The 16,881-nt window shown below is 34.2% G+C and overlaps 1 protein-coding gene across 1 annotated transcript in view; it reads left to right on the top strand.

Annotated features, from left to right (window-relative positions):
• Positions 1-16,037, top strand: part of YWHAQ (tyrosine 3-monooxygenase/tryptophan 5-monooxygenase activation protein theta) — a 34,786-nt gene extending 18,749 nt beyond the window's left edge. The window contains exons 2-5 of the mRNA XM_069064818.1: positions 9,778-9,901; positions 10,578-10,741; positions 11,423-11,518; positions 14,965-16,037. Coding sequence (XP_068920919.1) covers positions 9,778-9,901; positions 10,578-10,741; positions 11,423-11,518; positions 14,965-15,024 — 444 coding nt within the window. The 3' untranslated portion in view covers positions 15,025-16,037. The remainder of the gene's footprint in view (positions 1-9,777; positions 9,902-10,577; positions 10,742-11,422; positions 11,519-14,964) is intronic.
• Positions 16,038-16,881: the final 844 nt, after the last annotated feature.

Below are 16,881 nucleotides of genomic sequence, written 5' to 3'. Positions count from 1 at the left end.
TCAATTCAATATAATTAGTTACGGTTATGTTTTGGTTGGGATGGCATGTTAATACTGCTGTGTTGTAGATATATTAAATATATTCTGTGAATAATAAATAGTTTACATTTCTTCTGAATACTATTAATGACCTTCTAAAGAAGTTTCCAAAATTCAGACTTGGAAAACTTTAGAGGTATTCATCTCATGGCTATTATATTGGCAAAGATGTTACAAGATGGGAAAATGTTAGTAAGACTAGGGAAGCAGCCATGCTAATTAAATTCACTGTTGGAGGATCTGTGAATTGGTCTAACCATTTTTGAAGACAGTTTAGGTAGAGTGAAACAAACAGAACCAGGACATCATTCCTAATGACTCTTAACAGTGTATTTGAAAAGGAAGGTAAAGTCTGAAAATATGAAAAACCAATGGTAGTCCCATAAAACAGATAATGAAACCTCATTCCCTCTTCACTCCTGAGTGGTAAAGTATCTATGAGATCATAATTTTGTGTACATCATCAAATGTGGTCACTGGTGTTCTTGCTTAATTGTTTTCCTTTGTTACAAGGAAGGATTCAATCTGGAGGAGAGAAATTTTGCCCCTGCAAGAACAGCTATGGTGTCATTACAAAAGGCCTCAATAAAACATCTTTTAAAGTTGGAATTTTGCAACAAAAATTATAAAAATCATTTATATTCTTTGATCTGGCAGTCCTACTACTGAGTCTGTACAACCCAAGGAAATTGTTGAAAAGAAGAAAAGACAACAATATTTTTATTTTTAAGAAAAAAAACATAGCATTTATAGCAAAAGGCTAAAGTAAGTTGTATCTAATGATTGGGGAATGACTGAACAAATCGGGAGATGTAAATGCAATGTTGTGCTATAAGGACAATAACAAATATAATAGGAAGAAGTCGACAAAATGTCTGAAAATGTATTAAAACAGTGATGCAGAGTTAAGAGAAGTGCTTTTCCCTCTGAGATTATTTTCCATCTGCTCTACCTAGTAGAGTGTAGTTAGTTATTTCTCTGTTGTCACCCCTATTAGAATATGAGCCCCTCCAGATTTGGGACAGCTTTTTGTCTATTTGTATTCCACCATATTTCTACCACTTAACATAGCGCTTAACACATCCTAAGCACATAATAAATTCCTGTTAACTGACAAGAGAACACAATATACACAGTGTACACAATATCTATCTTTAGATAAACAAAGACAAGCCCATATTTAATGTATTTTTAATAATTGAAGAAACTGATGGATGTTGAAAATAGTTTATCACTTGAAGACTCTTAAGAACAAAAATACAATGGCAAAGTGGCAAGATCACTTGTTTTGAAGTAAAAAGATTTGGGTTGAACTGTTAGGTGTTATTGACTTATTGACTCTAACTTTAGGCAAGTTACTTCATTGTGCTGGACCTGGGTTTCCTTATCTATAAAATCAGATAGTTTGATTAATCAAATTATTTTCATGGGCCCTTCCTGCCCCAGCTTTATGATTCTATAACTTAAAATGACAGATCATAATAAGCTCTAACTTACTCAAATTAAAACTCTCCCAAAAAATTGTTATAAATTATACCAGTTATCCAATTATGACAAAAAAAGTCAGTCCTATTACATTCCCCTCAAGACTTATATTTTCAGGTATTTCTCTTCTGTGGATGCCTAATTAACTAAACAGTTTAAATTCCTTCCTAATTTAAATATACAAAATACTGTGTTGATTTATTAGGCTCAGATGTTGAAATTGGACCTTTTTTTATTATTAGGTTGTAGGATAATCTTTAGTATCACCCACTGAGAAGGGGGGTGGGCTTCTGGGCTTAGAATCCATTTAAACCGTTTTGCCTCTTCACTGGTTCTTGAATAAGGGTGGGGTCATTGTAATGCAGTGGAGAACAGGTTTAGTCTGTGGAGTCAACCTGGGTTCTGCTCTTAGCTTTTGTCATTAACTGGCTTTTTAATTTCAAGGTCATATAAACTCTCTGAGTCTTAGGTTTCCCAGTTATAAAATAAGAGGTTTAAATTAAATTATCTCTAAGCTTCCAACTTTGATTTATGGTTTGGGGGTAGACGACTTTATAAATAATCTGGGGTGTTTTTGATGCTCCTACCCCAAAGTTTAACTGGGTATGCTGCCACAGATCTTCTAATTTTTTGTCAGTTATTTTGCAGGGAAAATAGAGAGTAGGACCACCAAGGGCATCACAAGATATTTGACTTGAAAGAAATATTTGTCTTCTTTAACTAGAGTGGTCCCACCTCTTGACTGCTTAACAATTTTTTCAGGAAATTCAGCCTGGGATTCCCTAGTTTTAGTCTCCTACGTCACCTGTATCTAAGAGGTTTGGAGCTTAGAAAATTCCTTATGCCATACAAGCTCTATGATCCACTAAAAATGGTCCAGAGACTTCAAGTAAAGTAAGCTTTAAGTGCCAAATGAAATACCATGAATTTGTATGAGCCCATAGCTGAGTACCAGGAATTAGAACGTTTATTCCATATAGACAATTTCATTTCTCAGTTCTCCAGAACTCTACTTTGAAAAAATGAAAATCTTTTATTGAGAACCTTTTTTTTTTTTAAGCAATTGGGGTTAAGTAACTTGCTCAAGGTTACACAGCCAGTTATTTCTGGGTGTGGTTCTAAGTATCTGAGCCCGGATTTGATCCTCCAGGTCTTCCCGACACTGGGGCTGGTGCTCTTACTCGCTGAAGCCACCTGGCCACCCCTATTGAGAACTTCTTAATGTTGCCTTCATGGAGTTAGTGTAGGAAAGGATATAATCAAAACAGTGTTCACTCTCTAGAATCACCATTACTCTGAAACAGATAAACAATTCCTCATAACAGATGACCTTCTGACCAGCCTCCAATCCCAGTTTAATGTTTTTACAAAATGTAGTGTACAGCAGACATTTGCTTTTTAAAAATATTTTACCAGTCAGTAAATAGCATATCCCTTCTGTATGTTGTAAAATAAGCTTTCACTTAATAAGATTTAGGTTAATAGAATAACAATTTTGGTATCCTTATGAATATTTTTTTTGCTTTTTTTGTTTTTGGAGGGCAGTTGGTGTTAAGTGACTTGCCCAAGGTCACACCTCTAGTTTTGTGTGTGTGTGTGTGCGCTGTGTCTGAATCTGGCTTTGAACTCAGGTTCTCCTGATTCCAGGGCTGGTGCCCTATTCACTGCGCCACCTAGCCACCCCCTCAATGAATATTTTTAATGGAAATCTATATACAAGAGTGAGAACAGATTTTTTTTTCCATATTTCAATAGAAGGGAAGAGAACTTTTTTTTTCAAAATTGAGTACCACTGACAACAGAAACAAATTAAGCATTTAAAATGAAAAGTAAGTTTTCATTTTAAAGAGCATTATACAAGATGTTGCATTTATTGTGATAACTAAAATAACTTTTGCATTGTTAACCTTGCAGGTTAACATGCAGGAACTAAAGCTGTTGATATTCAAGTGGTTTTCTAAAATCATATTTCTTCATATGGCATAGACATGAGTATTTGCAAGAGATAACTTCATTTTTATTGGCTCTTTGACCCCTATCTAGAGAGGTATATCCCTTATAACAAAGAATAATTTTTATAAGAGGGAGGGAAAAAGTTTTTTTTAGCAAATTAAATCAACACATAAATGTATCACTGCCATGTAGGCAAAAGAGGAAGGGAAAGTGTCCTTACATTTGGGACCCAGCCTGGTCTTTACAATTTTGCTACACTTAAGTTTCCATTATTTTGTGATAGCTGTTCTTTCTTTTACATTGTTATAGTTGTTTTGTATGTAGTTTCCATGACTCTCCTTATTTCACCAATAAGTATTTATTAAACACCACTGCCTTTGTGTAAATTGATGGATACGGTGGCAAAAGGCAGGATTGATATCTGGACTTAACTATTTTAAACTAAATGTTCTTTTCACTATACTGGACTCTGTTCCCTAGTCTCTTCCATAACCCATTCCCTGATCCCCATGGGAAAAATCTAAATGTAACTTTTATGAAATGGGGAATGGATTTTGCCCTCAGAACAGGGAGCCACATAGGAGATACAGCTTGTAAGCAAAAACTGGATGGTTGAGCCTTAATTGAAGACTTGGCAGGATGTTTCTCAGAAGCTAAAGTGTCCTTTTGACACTTAAATTAGTGTAAGGAATTTGTCAGTAAAAAAAAAACAATTAGTTCTTTAGATTGAATTAATATTGGGGGGGGGTTGCTCTCTGGTATGCAAAGATCATATTTATTATAGGTGTCCTAGGGGAGCTATTAAAATTACACTGCTGCCTTTGTTTTGAAAGGAAATTCTTGATTTAGAATAAAATGTGTATTATACATATATATAGTCTTAGCATTGTACATGTTTATGAATTTGAAAATTTGTCATTACATGTATTACCACTTCAGTATATTGAGAAATTTTGTGATTTAAAAAAAAATTAACCTAGTTCTTGTATTATCAATGTAATTTGCCTTTATTTCCTTTCTAAAAGAACTCTGAAAAGGTAAAATGTTCCTAGTAGAGTTTTAACAGTGACTTTGAAGCCTTATGAAGGAAAGTTCTCCCCCTTTGCCTTTCTCCTCACATATCTGTCCGAATCAGCACCTTATGTAACCTAAAGAAATTCCTCTTGAGGAAAAGGTTGGGGAACCCTTCATTAATCATCTGAGCCTTAAAACACTAGTGAAATGTATTAGGTAAGGAAGTTTTCAAGGAGGAACTACTGTATAATTTATAAGAATGTACTATATTTGACATTTGGAGAACATGGAACCACATACCAGATTTATAACTTAAGTCTAGGAAAGGCTTATGGCAAATAAAAATGCCAAATCAGATACTCTCTGTACAGACTTTCAATTAGTTTTTTTATCTGGAAGGTTTTTCTTAATCAAGGAGGCACTTGCCCGTTTTATATATGACATGTTTTTCATAATTTTTAAAAGCTTAATTCTGAGATTATAGATCTCTGCTACCAGACTTTGATCACATTGATGAGCCATTAAGTAGAACCCATAATTGTTTTTGTGGTTTTTTTAATTGGGCTAATATGTAAATCTCTGCTATTGATAGCATTTAGAGAGACAGAAGAATTATTCTGTACCTGTTGTTTCCTTCACAGAGAGCTAGTGGCATCTGACAAAGAACCATGATACCTGGCTGAAACTCCAGGATGGAAGTAATGCACAAGTCACTTTATAAAAGCCCAACACTGTAAATCGTACGTAACAGCTATATGCAAACTAGTAGTGAAAGTTAATATTTTTAGAAAGAAAATCTTTATCTGGCACTTTGTGGCCTAGTAGTTACTAATGAAGTAGCTATTTCACATATCATTAGAATCTACAGAAGGCAGAGGAATAAGCAGTAGCACAGATCCCACAGAAGTGTAAAATGATTGGTGGGGGAGGGGAGAAACAACATTTACAAATATTATATCTCCTTTTTCTATGCCAGTCTAAGATTATTTCTCATCTTTTAATCCCCATAGTCACCACTTCCCTCCTCCTAACAGTGGTACCCTAAAAGTAAAAAACCATAAAAAAATTCCTAATCAAAAGCTGTTTAAAAATATACATGTGTATGTGCGCGCGTGTGCATTTAGTGGTGAGCATTTTTCCAGGGAAGTCTACTTAATAAAATCTTCTGGCTGTCATTCATGTTGGCTAATAAGGATATGAAAGAAAAGTTCTGAAATATAAAACTGGAAAAAATTATATTGTTAATCTCTAACTCTGGGCTAATTGTCATCATTGATTAGTGAAAGTAAACTATAGGAGAGAGGAATTAAAAATTTAATTTGTGAAATTAATTTGGATTATGGGAAAGATTATTTTCCCAGTAACTAAGACTATGTTGATAATATACAGTGGTAGAAATTATTCCTTACTTTTGTCCAGCAGACATTGTTAATTTTATAATGAAACAAACTCATGCATCATAAGGTAACAGTTCTAGTGCTATATTTACTATATGATAACCACCAAATGAGAACTCTGAAGTTGCTGCCATTTCCCCCTTGTGGCTGGGTTTGGCTTTTCATGGTCCCTGATGTCATCTAACTGTGCCCACCCAGTTAACTTCTGGTAATTTCAGCTTAATCTTTTTATCTAGGTTTCAGCTGGGCAGAAACTTTTAGAGGGACATTCCTATTTCAGCATATATATCTGCTGATGCTTTATTGAGTTCTTTTATTTAAATATTCTAAAAACTAAGCGTTAAGTATGTATATTTCTTCTTTTGTTTTTTGTTTTTGTTTTTTGGAGGGCAATTGGGGTTAAGCAACTTGCCCAAAGTCACACGGCTAGTTTTTGTGTTAAGTGTCTGAGGCTGGATTTGAACTCAGGTCCTCCTAACTCCAGGGCCCGGTCTGTGCCACCTAGCCGCCCAAGTATGTATATTTCTAATAATTCTCTTCCAATTGATTTAAATTTTATCCTTTTTTGAAGAAACAAAGGACAATGGTATAAACTATATGATAAAAAGGGAAAAAAACACACTTTAAAAGTTTTTAACTTTTAACACCGAATTTCTTTGTTTTGATAATTTAACAATTTGACTAATAGTGAATCCGGAGTGCTTAATTTATATCATATCTGGCATAATTTTAATGGTATATTTTTCCAGATCACATGAAGAAACTCATGATCAGGCCATATACATTTTAAGCAGTATTTAAACATATTGCCTGCTAGCTATTAATATTTTTAAGGCAGTAATGCAAAAAACAATTTATAATTTTATTTTGATTTTTTAATTATTTACACAAAAATGGTACCTTGATAGTTGTCGAGTCTTGTAAGAACTGGTATTTAATTAAATTATTCTCAAGATGTAATGTAGATTAAGGCATACATCTCAAAACCCACCTTTAGATTTACATATTTGATGGTTGCTCTCACCTTTAATCTTCACTTAAATGAAAAGAATATACTTTTATGTTACCATCTGGATTGAAACATTGCTCAGAGTTTGGCCTTATAGCCAGGAATTTCAGGTGGTTATGCTATGTTGGTCTACTACTTCATGTGTGCTAGCTAATTTAGGTGTGTTTAAAACTTGTTTTGCTAGAAAATATCAGAATATACAGGTTTCTTTAGCTAAATGGTTTTGTAATAAATACATTTGACTTCAGATTATCACAAGACCTTAGCCTAAAAGGGCCAAGGTCTTCCATTGCATCCTGGGCCCTCTCCAGCTGTCCTGATGAATATCTGGCCACTGGACCCAGATGGTTCTGGAGGAAAAAGTGAGGCTGGTGACCTTGCACAGCCCTCCCTCACTCAAAGTCAACTGCAAGTCATGTCATCTTCCTGATGGCATGGTCCTCTTTGAGAACGAAGGACAAAATATAGCAATTGCATGCTTAGTGCCTATCAGGTTCTGCATTGTAATTCCTGGTTTTAAAAGGGCAACACAAGTTTCTGCTTTAGTGATAAATAAATAAATAAACAGATTACTAAAGTTACATTGTGAGAATACTCAAAGCTTTATCACTAATTGGTATGTTGGTGAAAGTATCTCTAGTGAACCAGGGTAACTTGAGATTTATAAAACCTTTGATAGGTGCCAAAGGTACTGATGGTATCACAGTAAATTTTTCATAGTTTTCAGTTAGTACTGCAATAATAAAGTGTCACTAATTCAGATTATGAATAGAAGTAATGTCAGTTTCTTAAATAATTACAGGTTTGTCATTTTGAAGTATTTTATCTTGTTAAAGATTACCAATTAGAACCTGGTCCTGGTTTTTCAGTGAGCTTGCTGCCAGACCTTTTGGTGAATCATTTAACCCCTTACTTAGCCTCAGTTTCCTCATAAAAGAAATTCATTGTATTGACTACCTTAGCACATTGGATGTTCAGAGATGGAATTTCCCTCTACCAATTTAAATTACTCTTGTTTTTGATTTAGTGAATTTGTTCTCAAGTTATATAGGACCTCTTTCAGGGCATGAATGAGATCAAAACAATTTTCATAATAATAGTAAGATGTTTTTTAAATTTCTAATATGGTAGATTTCAATAGACAATTCACATAAGCAAAGCTCATATGTAAAGAGATCCTGAGACCAAAAAGTATTACCACAGCAGACTTAGTAGGTAAATCTGAGTTGCCTGAGGCACAGAAAAGTGAAGTGATGTACCCAAACACAAAGCTAATAAGACTAAGGTACAATTTGAACCCAGGTCTTTTTGATTCAGAAGAAGGTATTCTATCTGCTTTTTTAAGTTGCCGCTTTTTTTAATTAGACTTAAATATCATTTATATAGCTTATTCTTTTAGCTATTACAAATTTATGGTGTTAACTTTATGACATAGAAGTTGTAAGAAGGATTACTTATAATTAGCATGTGATTTCTCTAATTCTTGAATGTCTGAGCTATTTTTAAGTAATTAAAGTACTTCCTTTTCTCTTCACAAACCTCTCCTACCTATATATCTTTATGTGTATAAGCCCTTTTATAAATGAATTCCAAATTAATGGAAGTGGAATAATGAGTTTTTACTGTGTTCTTAACCTGAGTTGTACTTCACAAATGCCTACTACATATGACTACTGTAGGTCAAATTCTGTCACAGTCCCAAGGAGCTAACTATTTTATTTTGTTTTTCTCCTAAAAGTTGATAATCATTTGGGCTTTGAAATTTTATGAAGAAACATTATTTTTATAAAGCTTTACTATTTCTAGAATTTGCAACTTGGTGGATGAGTTACAATAGCATATTTCTAGAACTCATTAAACAAGCTTTGTTTCTGCTTGATTGTATATTAGCTACTCTCTTTGTCTAAATATTGAAGAGATAGAAGAGGAGTAGAAATCTTCAAGTGTGTAGATCCACTTTTTAAAATTCTACTATTAGGGCAGAGAGTAGTAGTTAAATATGAAATTGCCATAATCTTAAACAATAATAGCCAGTAGTGCTTGAATTTGAATGCCATCTGTATTTTCATGTGAAACACCTACCCTGCCTAGAAATCTTGTCAGCCTGGATCAAGATAAAAACTAGAATCTTAATTTCTAGTTTAAGCCCAGAGGAGTAGCTTTGTCCCTCCAAAGTTTAATTCAGCTTTATTTTTCTCATCTGAATTCATGATAAGAGTATAAAACAACTCACTTGAATAGCAACTTTGCATCAGTTTTGGTCTGGTTATCCTGTGCAGACCCCAGCCCTGATAACATCATTTTTATTATCTCTTTTGCCTAGAACATTGCTCAACTTCAAGTGCTTTTGACTGTAAAGATGATTAATTTTTTTTTAAGGCTTTATCTGAAGACTTTGGAGTTGTATTTGTATGTGTTTTTTAATTAATCAACCCTGCCCCCCCCCCAAAAAAAAACAAACCCCCAAATCAGGCATCTCTTGCAACTTCCTAATTTGTTAAGATGTAGGAAGTGTTATTTTTCTGTTATTTTCTGCCTATTTTCCTCTGTTCTGGATCCATCAGCAGGGTGTTTTGAACTAAATTATAATTCTAACTTCGAAATAGTGTAATATGTTACGATGTTGGCTTTGGAACCAGAAGATGTTTGCCACAGGCAAATTAGTACAAAGATTGCCAGGAGAATAAAATAATAGCAAAAGCAAATTGATCCCTGCCTTCTAAAAATTTGCTATATAGTGATGGGCTTAGTATCACTGTTTAGTTATTAAGTAAAAATAAATATACGGCACACAGAAACATGTATTGTTATAAATTGTTGCATTCAGGTCAATAACTTGTAGTGACATCTAGCTGTATTGGTATGATATTTTTCTTTCAGGAATTGTTGGATAAATTTTTAATAGCCAATGCGACTAATCCAGAGAGCAAGGTCTTCTATCTGAAAATGAAGGGAGACTACTTCCGGTACCTTGCAGAAGTAGCGTGTGGCGATGACCGAAAACGTAAGCGTGCTTGGTTTGAGATGTTACTGATACTCTTAAAACAACTTGCAATTTAGCTAGAATTTGGGACTGTAAGGAATATTCAGGCAAAGATCTAGACTCTGCAGTGCCCCAAATAATAGGGAAGGATTGGGTGAAAAAGGCACAAAATTTATGGTGATAGATTATGGAGTCTGTGAGGAAAATATAATGACCTTTCTCTTCCTTCTCCATTCTCCTCCTTCTGAACATTGCAAGTCCAAGGATCATAGGTTGTGGGTATTCCTTGCACCATACAGATTACAAGGTTTGTTTCAGAGAATGACTGTATGTGGAAGAATTCGTTCCCTGTAGCCAGCCTTGTGATGAACCTTTTAATGGCCCTTTCTAAAACTGAAGAGCTATACGACCCAAGAGGATCCACTATAATTTAAATCTTAATTTTTTTCCCTACCTTTCATTAAACTAAACCAAACACAGGACCAAGATGATCTTTATATATAATAAATGCTAATTGGATTAATTTTAATTTCTACTGTATTATTGAATAAAGATTATATTTTAAAATTAAAACTAGAATAGTATTATCTCCTAAGAGAAAGGTTCCTCCCACCAAAATGTGAGCACGTGTGTCAGAAGATGCAACATAACCTGGGTAAGAATTTTCAATCTTTTATTTTTTTCTCTCCCTTTACAGAAACAATAGATAATTCCCAAGGAGCTTATCAAGAAGCATTTGACATCAGCAAGAAAGAGATGCAACCTACACATCCAATTCGCCTGGGGCTAGCTCTTAACTTTTCTGTATTTTACTATGAGATCCTTAATAACCCAGAGCTTGCCTGCACATTGGCTAAAACGGTAAGGTTGTTTGTTCAGAAATTGTAGACCTTTTGAAATGTTCATAAAGTTAATTTCAGATGTTTTGTAGAAATACTTCAAAGGCTTTCAGTTCCTTCCATTTTTTCTTCCCTGCATCTCCCCTAAACATACACACATTTCCCCCTAAAATCCCACATACACAAAACCATTGATTTTTTTTTTTAACTGTTTATTTTCTATTCCCATACCTTTTGATTATAAGCATCAGGATATTTCTGAAGGCTAATTAAAACAGTTAGTTCCTAATTAAGCCTTCAGAAGCTCTGAAGGAAATAGTTTTTCTATAGTTTGATTTTAAAATCTTGGAAGTAATTTCTCATATCTTCTGTAATGCCTGTATTTTATTAGTAAGATGCTTCCTGAGTAAGAGGAAGTAGACTGTTAGTGACTAAATTAGTTCACATTGGTCCAAAATGGGCTAATAAGGTGATATAATATGGTATAACCTCTAGAAGTAATAAGAAATACTTGTTTCCGAACTGTAGAAGAAACAGTATAGTTATATTAGAACTATAAGTCAAACTCAATTGGTTCAGTACTAACCATAGTCTCTGAATAATCTTAACTTTCATGTACATTGGCAGTTTTAAAATAAAAATATCTGAAATTTACAGCTTAAAGGATCTTTATAAGTACAAATATTTACTGTTTTCTTATTAGGCTTTTGATGAGGCTATTGCAGAACTTGATACACTGAATGAAGACTCCTACAAAGACAGTACTCTTATCATGCAGTTGCTTAGAGACAACCTAACAGTAAGTTTTTTTGTTGTTGTTGCTTACCATTCCCTATTCAGAATAAAAGTATTAAGGAAAACTTGATCCTTTTCCTAGTTTTTGGAGGCATTATACTGATTTAGGTAGGTGGGTTAGCTTTGGGAAAAAATGGTAGAACTCTAGTAAGCAACTACCTGGGGGGAAAAGTGAATTGAATATTGAGTATTGCATATTTTACTTTAATGTAAATAGCAGTAAAGTTGTCTTTTAACAGTATTAGGATAAAGTAGTCATTTATAGATTTTCATCTTCCATCCTACAAGAATTTATTCTGCAGTAAGATTATTAAAATTCTTTCCTCGGTCATATCTTTGGATTGGTGTTAAAACTACCTCTAAACTTGATAAATAATAGCTAGTTACTTATTTTAAGATCTTCTCTGTAACATTGCTATAGGGGTCTATATTTTCTCATGGTAGTGAGCACTTGCAGTGTGGTACATAGAGATTTCGGACCTTGTTTCATCAGTTCTGCCTTTGGGACATATTGATTGTGTGACTCGGGGCAAGTTGATCACTTTTCAGTACCCTGTACAACTCGAAAGACTATATCTAAGTTGCAGAGACGATGCTGGCTTGTATCAGGAGAGGGAGTTCCTTCATCTGAGAGTTATTTATACCAGTGAAATCATAGATCTGATCCTTATCCCCCATATAATTTTATCTATGTTCTTCTAGGCTGACTTTGAAACATAAAGAGAATGGGAACTTGTTAGTAAGACAGAAAATTATTCAGTTATTTGGGGGTTGTAAGAGGTAAAGTGTAAATTGAGAACTTAAGGGGATTTTACAGTTAAGAGTGCAGTTTTATACATCAGTGTTCTGGGTCAAAGCAGAAATAACAAAGGGTATTGATGTGATTTTGAGAGAGGACAATCTAATAAAATTAAGGTAGATCTTCCAGCCTTAATGAAATTGATTGTACAGTTATGTTTTGATTAAGTAAGAACATACAATTGGGGTGTAAACTAATGTTGCTATTAAACCAAAACCTCCTTTTGTCTCTCTGTGTGTCACTTTTTAAATCTGTCCTTTGCTTATTAGAGACAAAATATGAAGATGATAATTGGAGATGAAAGTTGTCTTGAGTCGTATAAATCCTGTTGTAAATGATATGCTTAAAAACATTTGACATACCACCTCAAGCTTTATTTAGCTTAATTAACTTCAGTAGAAGATTCTTTTACTGGCATCTTATAACTTTAAAGTTTGTTTTTTGTGTGTTAAAAACCTAGTTAAAAAAAAAAAAACCTAGTTAAAGTTTGTGTGTTAAAAACCTAGAGAATAACTTAGAAGTAAAGGATAGAATCAGTTTGTTTTGTATGACCCAAAGCCTAAGACTGGAGAAATTTTTTCAGGCTCTAAGTAATCATACATGATTTTCAATACATTAGGTAACGGTATTTGAGTAAAATGCCCTTTGTTATACTTCATCAGTAAGCCTGTTCATTTTGATAAAGTGGGGAGGATAAGCAGGGAAATTGGATATGTAGTTGACTGTTCTCCGTCAGATATGAGGTATCTATAATTATTTAGGAAGGGAGTGCCAGAGGATGCTGTTATAAGATAAAAATGAAGTTAATAACGATTATCATTCCTGCCAACATAACTGCTATGTCCTTAATGTGCCCTGGGTCTGAATATGAGTCTTTTTTTGTTTGTTTTGTCAAGTTAAAGCGCCAACAAACATTTTTATAAACGGAAAGTAAAGAGAATTGTATGAAAAACTGATTGTTAGTTTAAAGTATAAGTTTAATATGTTCACATCAAATTGCCCTGGTTGTCCCTTTTTAAATTTCTTTCTGCTTTCTTCTGATTCTTTAAAAACGCCTTTCATCAGTATTCTTTTCTTCTTTATGTTTGTTTCACTATCATTTATCTCACTAGTCCCATTCCCTATTCCCCCTAGCACCCCTTCCCACCAAATAAGCCCCCCCTTGTAACAAGTAAGTATTATCAAGCAGAACACATCCACACTTGACTGTGTCTGAAAATGCATGTCTCATTCTGTACCTCTAATCCATCACTTCTCTGCCAAGAGGTGGGATTTTTCAACATTGCCCTCCTTGAACTAAATGCTTCCGATCTCTTTGCCTACAAAAAAAAGAAAGTAACTTTCTTGTGGCTGTAGTGTGTGTTGTGTGCATGGACATTGCACGCATGCACACACAGTGCTTTATACATAGATCTTCATAAATATTAATTGAATGTTTATAGTCTTGTTTGATAACAGTTAATTAATAAACTGATTAACTCTTTAAGTGTTTGGCCTAATGCTAGGTGTTGTGGGGAATACAGAGGTAAGTATAAGGCTTGGTTGTTCCCTTCAGAGGGCTAATTAATTAGTCTGTTTGAGGAGACAATCGTATGAAACAGTGATGTTACATAAAAAATAAATAATTAAATGTTAAATTATACTGCAAGTTGTGAAGAGAAAACACCCCAGGACTGAGCTTTGGAAAATTTCTATGGTTACAGGAACAAGAGGAAGAAGGGAAACTGTTGCAGGAAATAGACCCTACTTGTGTATGTTTTGAAGGTAGAAGGGTAGAAGCCCTCAGAGTTGGGAAAAGTTTGCTTTACAGAAAATTACTTTGTAATTAATGCTTCTATTTCTGCCATACTGGTCTGGCGTAAACATGTGCCCAAGATACCTCCAAAGCTTACAAGAGATATTTAGGTAAATTGCACAGGAAAGTTAAATAAGTTCTCACTATTTCTCAACAATTAATAAAAGCTTAAGTTATTATTATTATTTTTAATATATTGAATGTTAGTTAGAAACGTCTTACAGATGATCTCATTCATTTTCCTGGCACTCCCATGTAAGGATCTGTTCTATATAATCATCTTTGATATAAATTATGATTAAGTTATTTTTCACTTGGTCATGTCAGGAGGCAGAGAGCTCACTGCTTATAAGATGGAGCAGTTCTTATATAAAAGAAACATTTTTTTTTGCTCTGTGCCCCCAACTTCTACTGCTGATTTTAGCTCTCTGACACTGCACGAAACAAGGCTATATCCTCTTCTGTATAACACAGGAGCCCTTCAACTATTTGAGCACAGTGGTAACACTAGTGGCTAGTTTTTAAAATGTTCTGTTTAGCCTAATTAAATTTTTTTCACATTTGTTTTTAAAGCAAAAGGATCAAGTTGGTTAACTGGATGAGAATATTAAGTTTCAGATGATACCATATTCAGTGATGGCATGCTTTATAGTTGAGCATAACTTTTAAGCCAAAAGATTGATACTTTTGAGATGTTCATGTATAGTACGGTACAAGTAGGTTTATAAAAATTAATTTAAGAACCTATTTAGTAAGATAACTTATCACCAGATCTATAATATTTACTATGTTAAGAGATTTGGCATGATAATTTAATGTATCTAGAAATAACCTAATGTGATTTTTTTCTTTCTAGTTATGGACATCAGACAGTGCAGGAGAAGAATGTGATGCTGCAGAAGGTGCAGAAAATTAAAAGTCATACAGGGTGTCATCTTCCTTTCTCTCAAGAAACCTTTTTACACGTCTCCATTCCTTATAGCTCCACTTGGATTTCCTATAGCAAAGAGAACCCATCCATGTGTATGGAAATCAATTGTTTATAGTCTTTTCACACTGCAGCTTTGGGAAAACTCCATTCCTTGATTTGTGTTTGTCCTGACCTTCCTGGTGTGCGGTTACTGCTGTAGAAAAGTATTAATAGCTTCATTTCATATAAACATAAGTAACTTCCAAACACTTATGTAGAGGACTAAAGTGTATCTGGTATTTAAAAATCTGAACCAGTTCTGCAAGTGACTGTGTTTTGTATTACAGTGAAGATATGAAAATGTAGTTAAATACAACTCAAGTGTTTTACATAACTTCCCCCCCATCCTCCCATATTCCCACCTTATTTTTCAGGGTTTTCCTTTAACCAAACAACTTTCACATGCTCTTATATGTTCCTTTTAAGGAGGAATCCAGAAGTATTAGGTCAAATGGAATCAAGTTTGGCATTTTAGAGTTAGGGATCACAACTGAAATATGCCTACTGTAAAATAAGTCCTGTAACAGCACGAAGTTTTCTTACTCTTCAGTTGCTGCTGTTTCATTTGACAATTTCCCTGTCTCAATAAAAGTTCACTCACACCTCCTGCCTTTGTAGTTCTGGTGTCCACTTTACTATGTAATAGAAGTAGCATGTAACTACCAGAATACAAATGTTGCTTTTTGGCAAATTAAAGTGCATGTCATTTCTTAATACACTAGAATGGGGGAAACCATTGGAAATACACGAGTCCAGGCCTAACATTTTTAGTACTTTTCCATGCAGATTTGTGCACATGTAAGAGGGTGTCACGTTTGTCCAGTGATCGTTACTTAGAAAGTTTGGACCACTATTGTGTGTTGCTAATCATTGATTGTAGTCCCAAAAAAGCCTTGTGAAAATGTTATGCCCTATGTAACAGCAAAGTAACATAAAATAAAATTACATTTTATAAACCATTTATTCTTGCCTTGTAAGAATTGCATACCATTCTTTCAAAGACCAAATGAATTATCTCACAGACTACTTTCATCTTTAAAGCTCTTTGACCCCAAAATAATGCTTTGTATACACAAACTGCCCCCACATACCTACATTTGATGACACTTGCCAAGTGGAGGACTATTTGTCTTTGTGAAATTGACAAAAATTACTGCTTTAGAATTCTATAACATGAAATGTTAAAGTATATGGGGTTTTCTTCCTCCTTACTGTTCCCAGTACCTGGAACATAAGTTGGTTCTTAATAAGTGCTTTTTTACTTTTTCTGGAAAACATGGTTAAATGCAAATTATATCTGTTTCAATTGATCTTCTTGGCATGATTCTGAGGCCTTACACCAACCTTGTTATGGTGCCCGGAACTGAAGAAAATACTCTAAATATGGTCTAAATTTTTTTTTCCTTTTTTCGAGGGGGGAAAGTAGGGCAATTGGGATTTTTATGTGTGTGTTAAGTGTCTGAGGCCAGATTTCAACTCAGGTCCTCCTGACTGCAGGGCGGTGCTCTATTCACTACACCACCTAGCTGCCCCTGAAATTTTTTTTTCTTTTTAGGAACCTCTGTTCTTAGTACCTAGTTATGGGGGGAAAATGTGGATATTCAGCATTAAGTCTAGCACAGAGAATTGTAGTTGATTCTAGGGGAGATAGGGTTAAGTTCTAATTTATTTCTTTTTTCCACTGATTTCAAATTAATTTTTCAAAACAGATTAGGTTAGTCCCACAGCTAGTTTGTCATCATTTGTTTTACCTTAGTTTTGGGTCTCAGAACTAATAGTTTGTAGTAAACAGCAATTTTGGGA

This window comes from Petaurus breviceps, unplaced genomic scaffold, assembly GCF_028583685.1.
Source record: "Petaurus breviceps papuanus isolate PSGF00001 unplaced genomic scaffold, PetGlider_PUasm1.0 90644, whole genome shotgun sequence".
Classification (NCBI taxonomy): Eukaryota; Metazoa; Chordata; class Mammalia; order Diprotodontia; family Petauridae; genus Petaurus; species Petaurus breviceps.
Note: the sequence above shows the minus strand (reverse complement) of the source record. Positions and strands in the feature narration are given on the sequence as shown.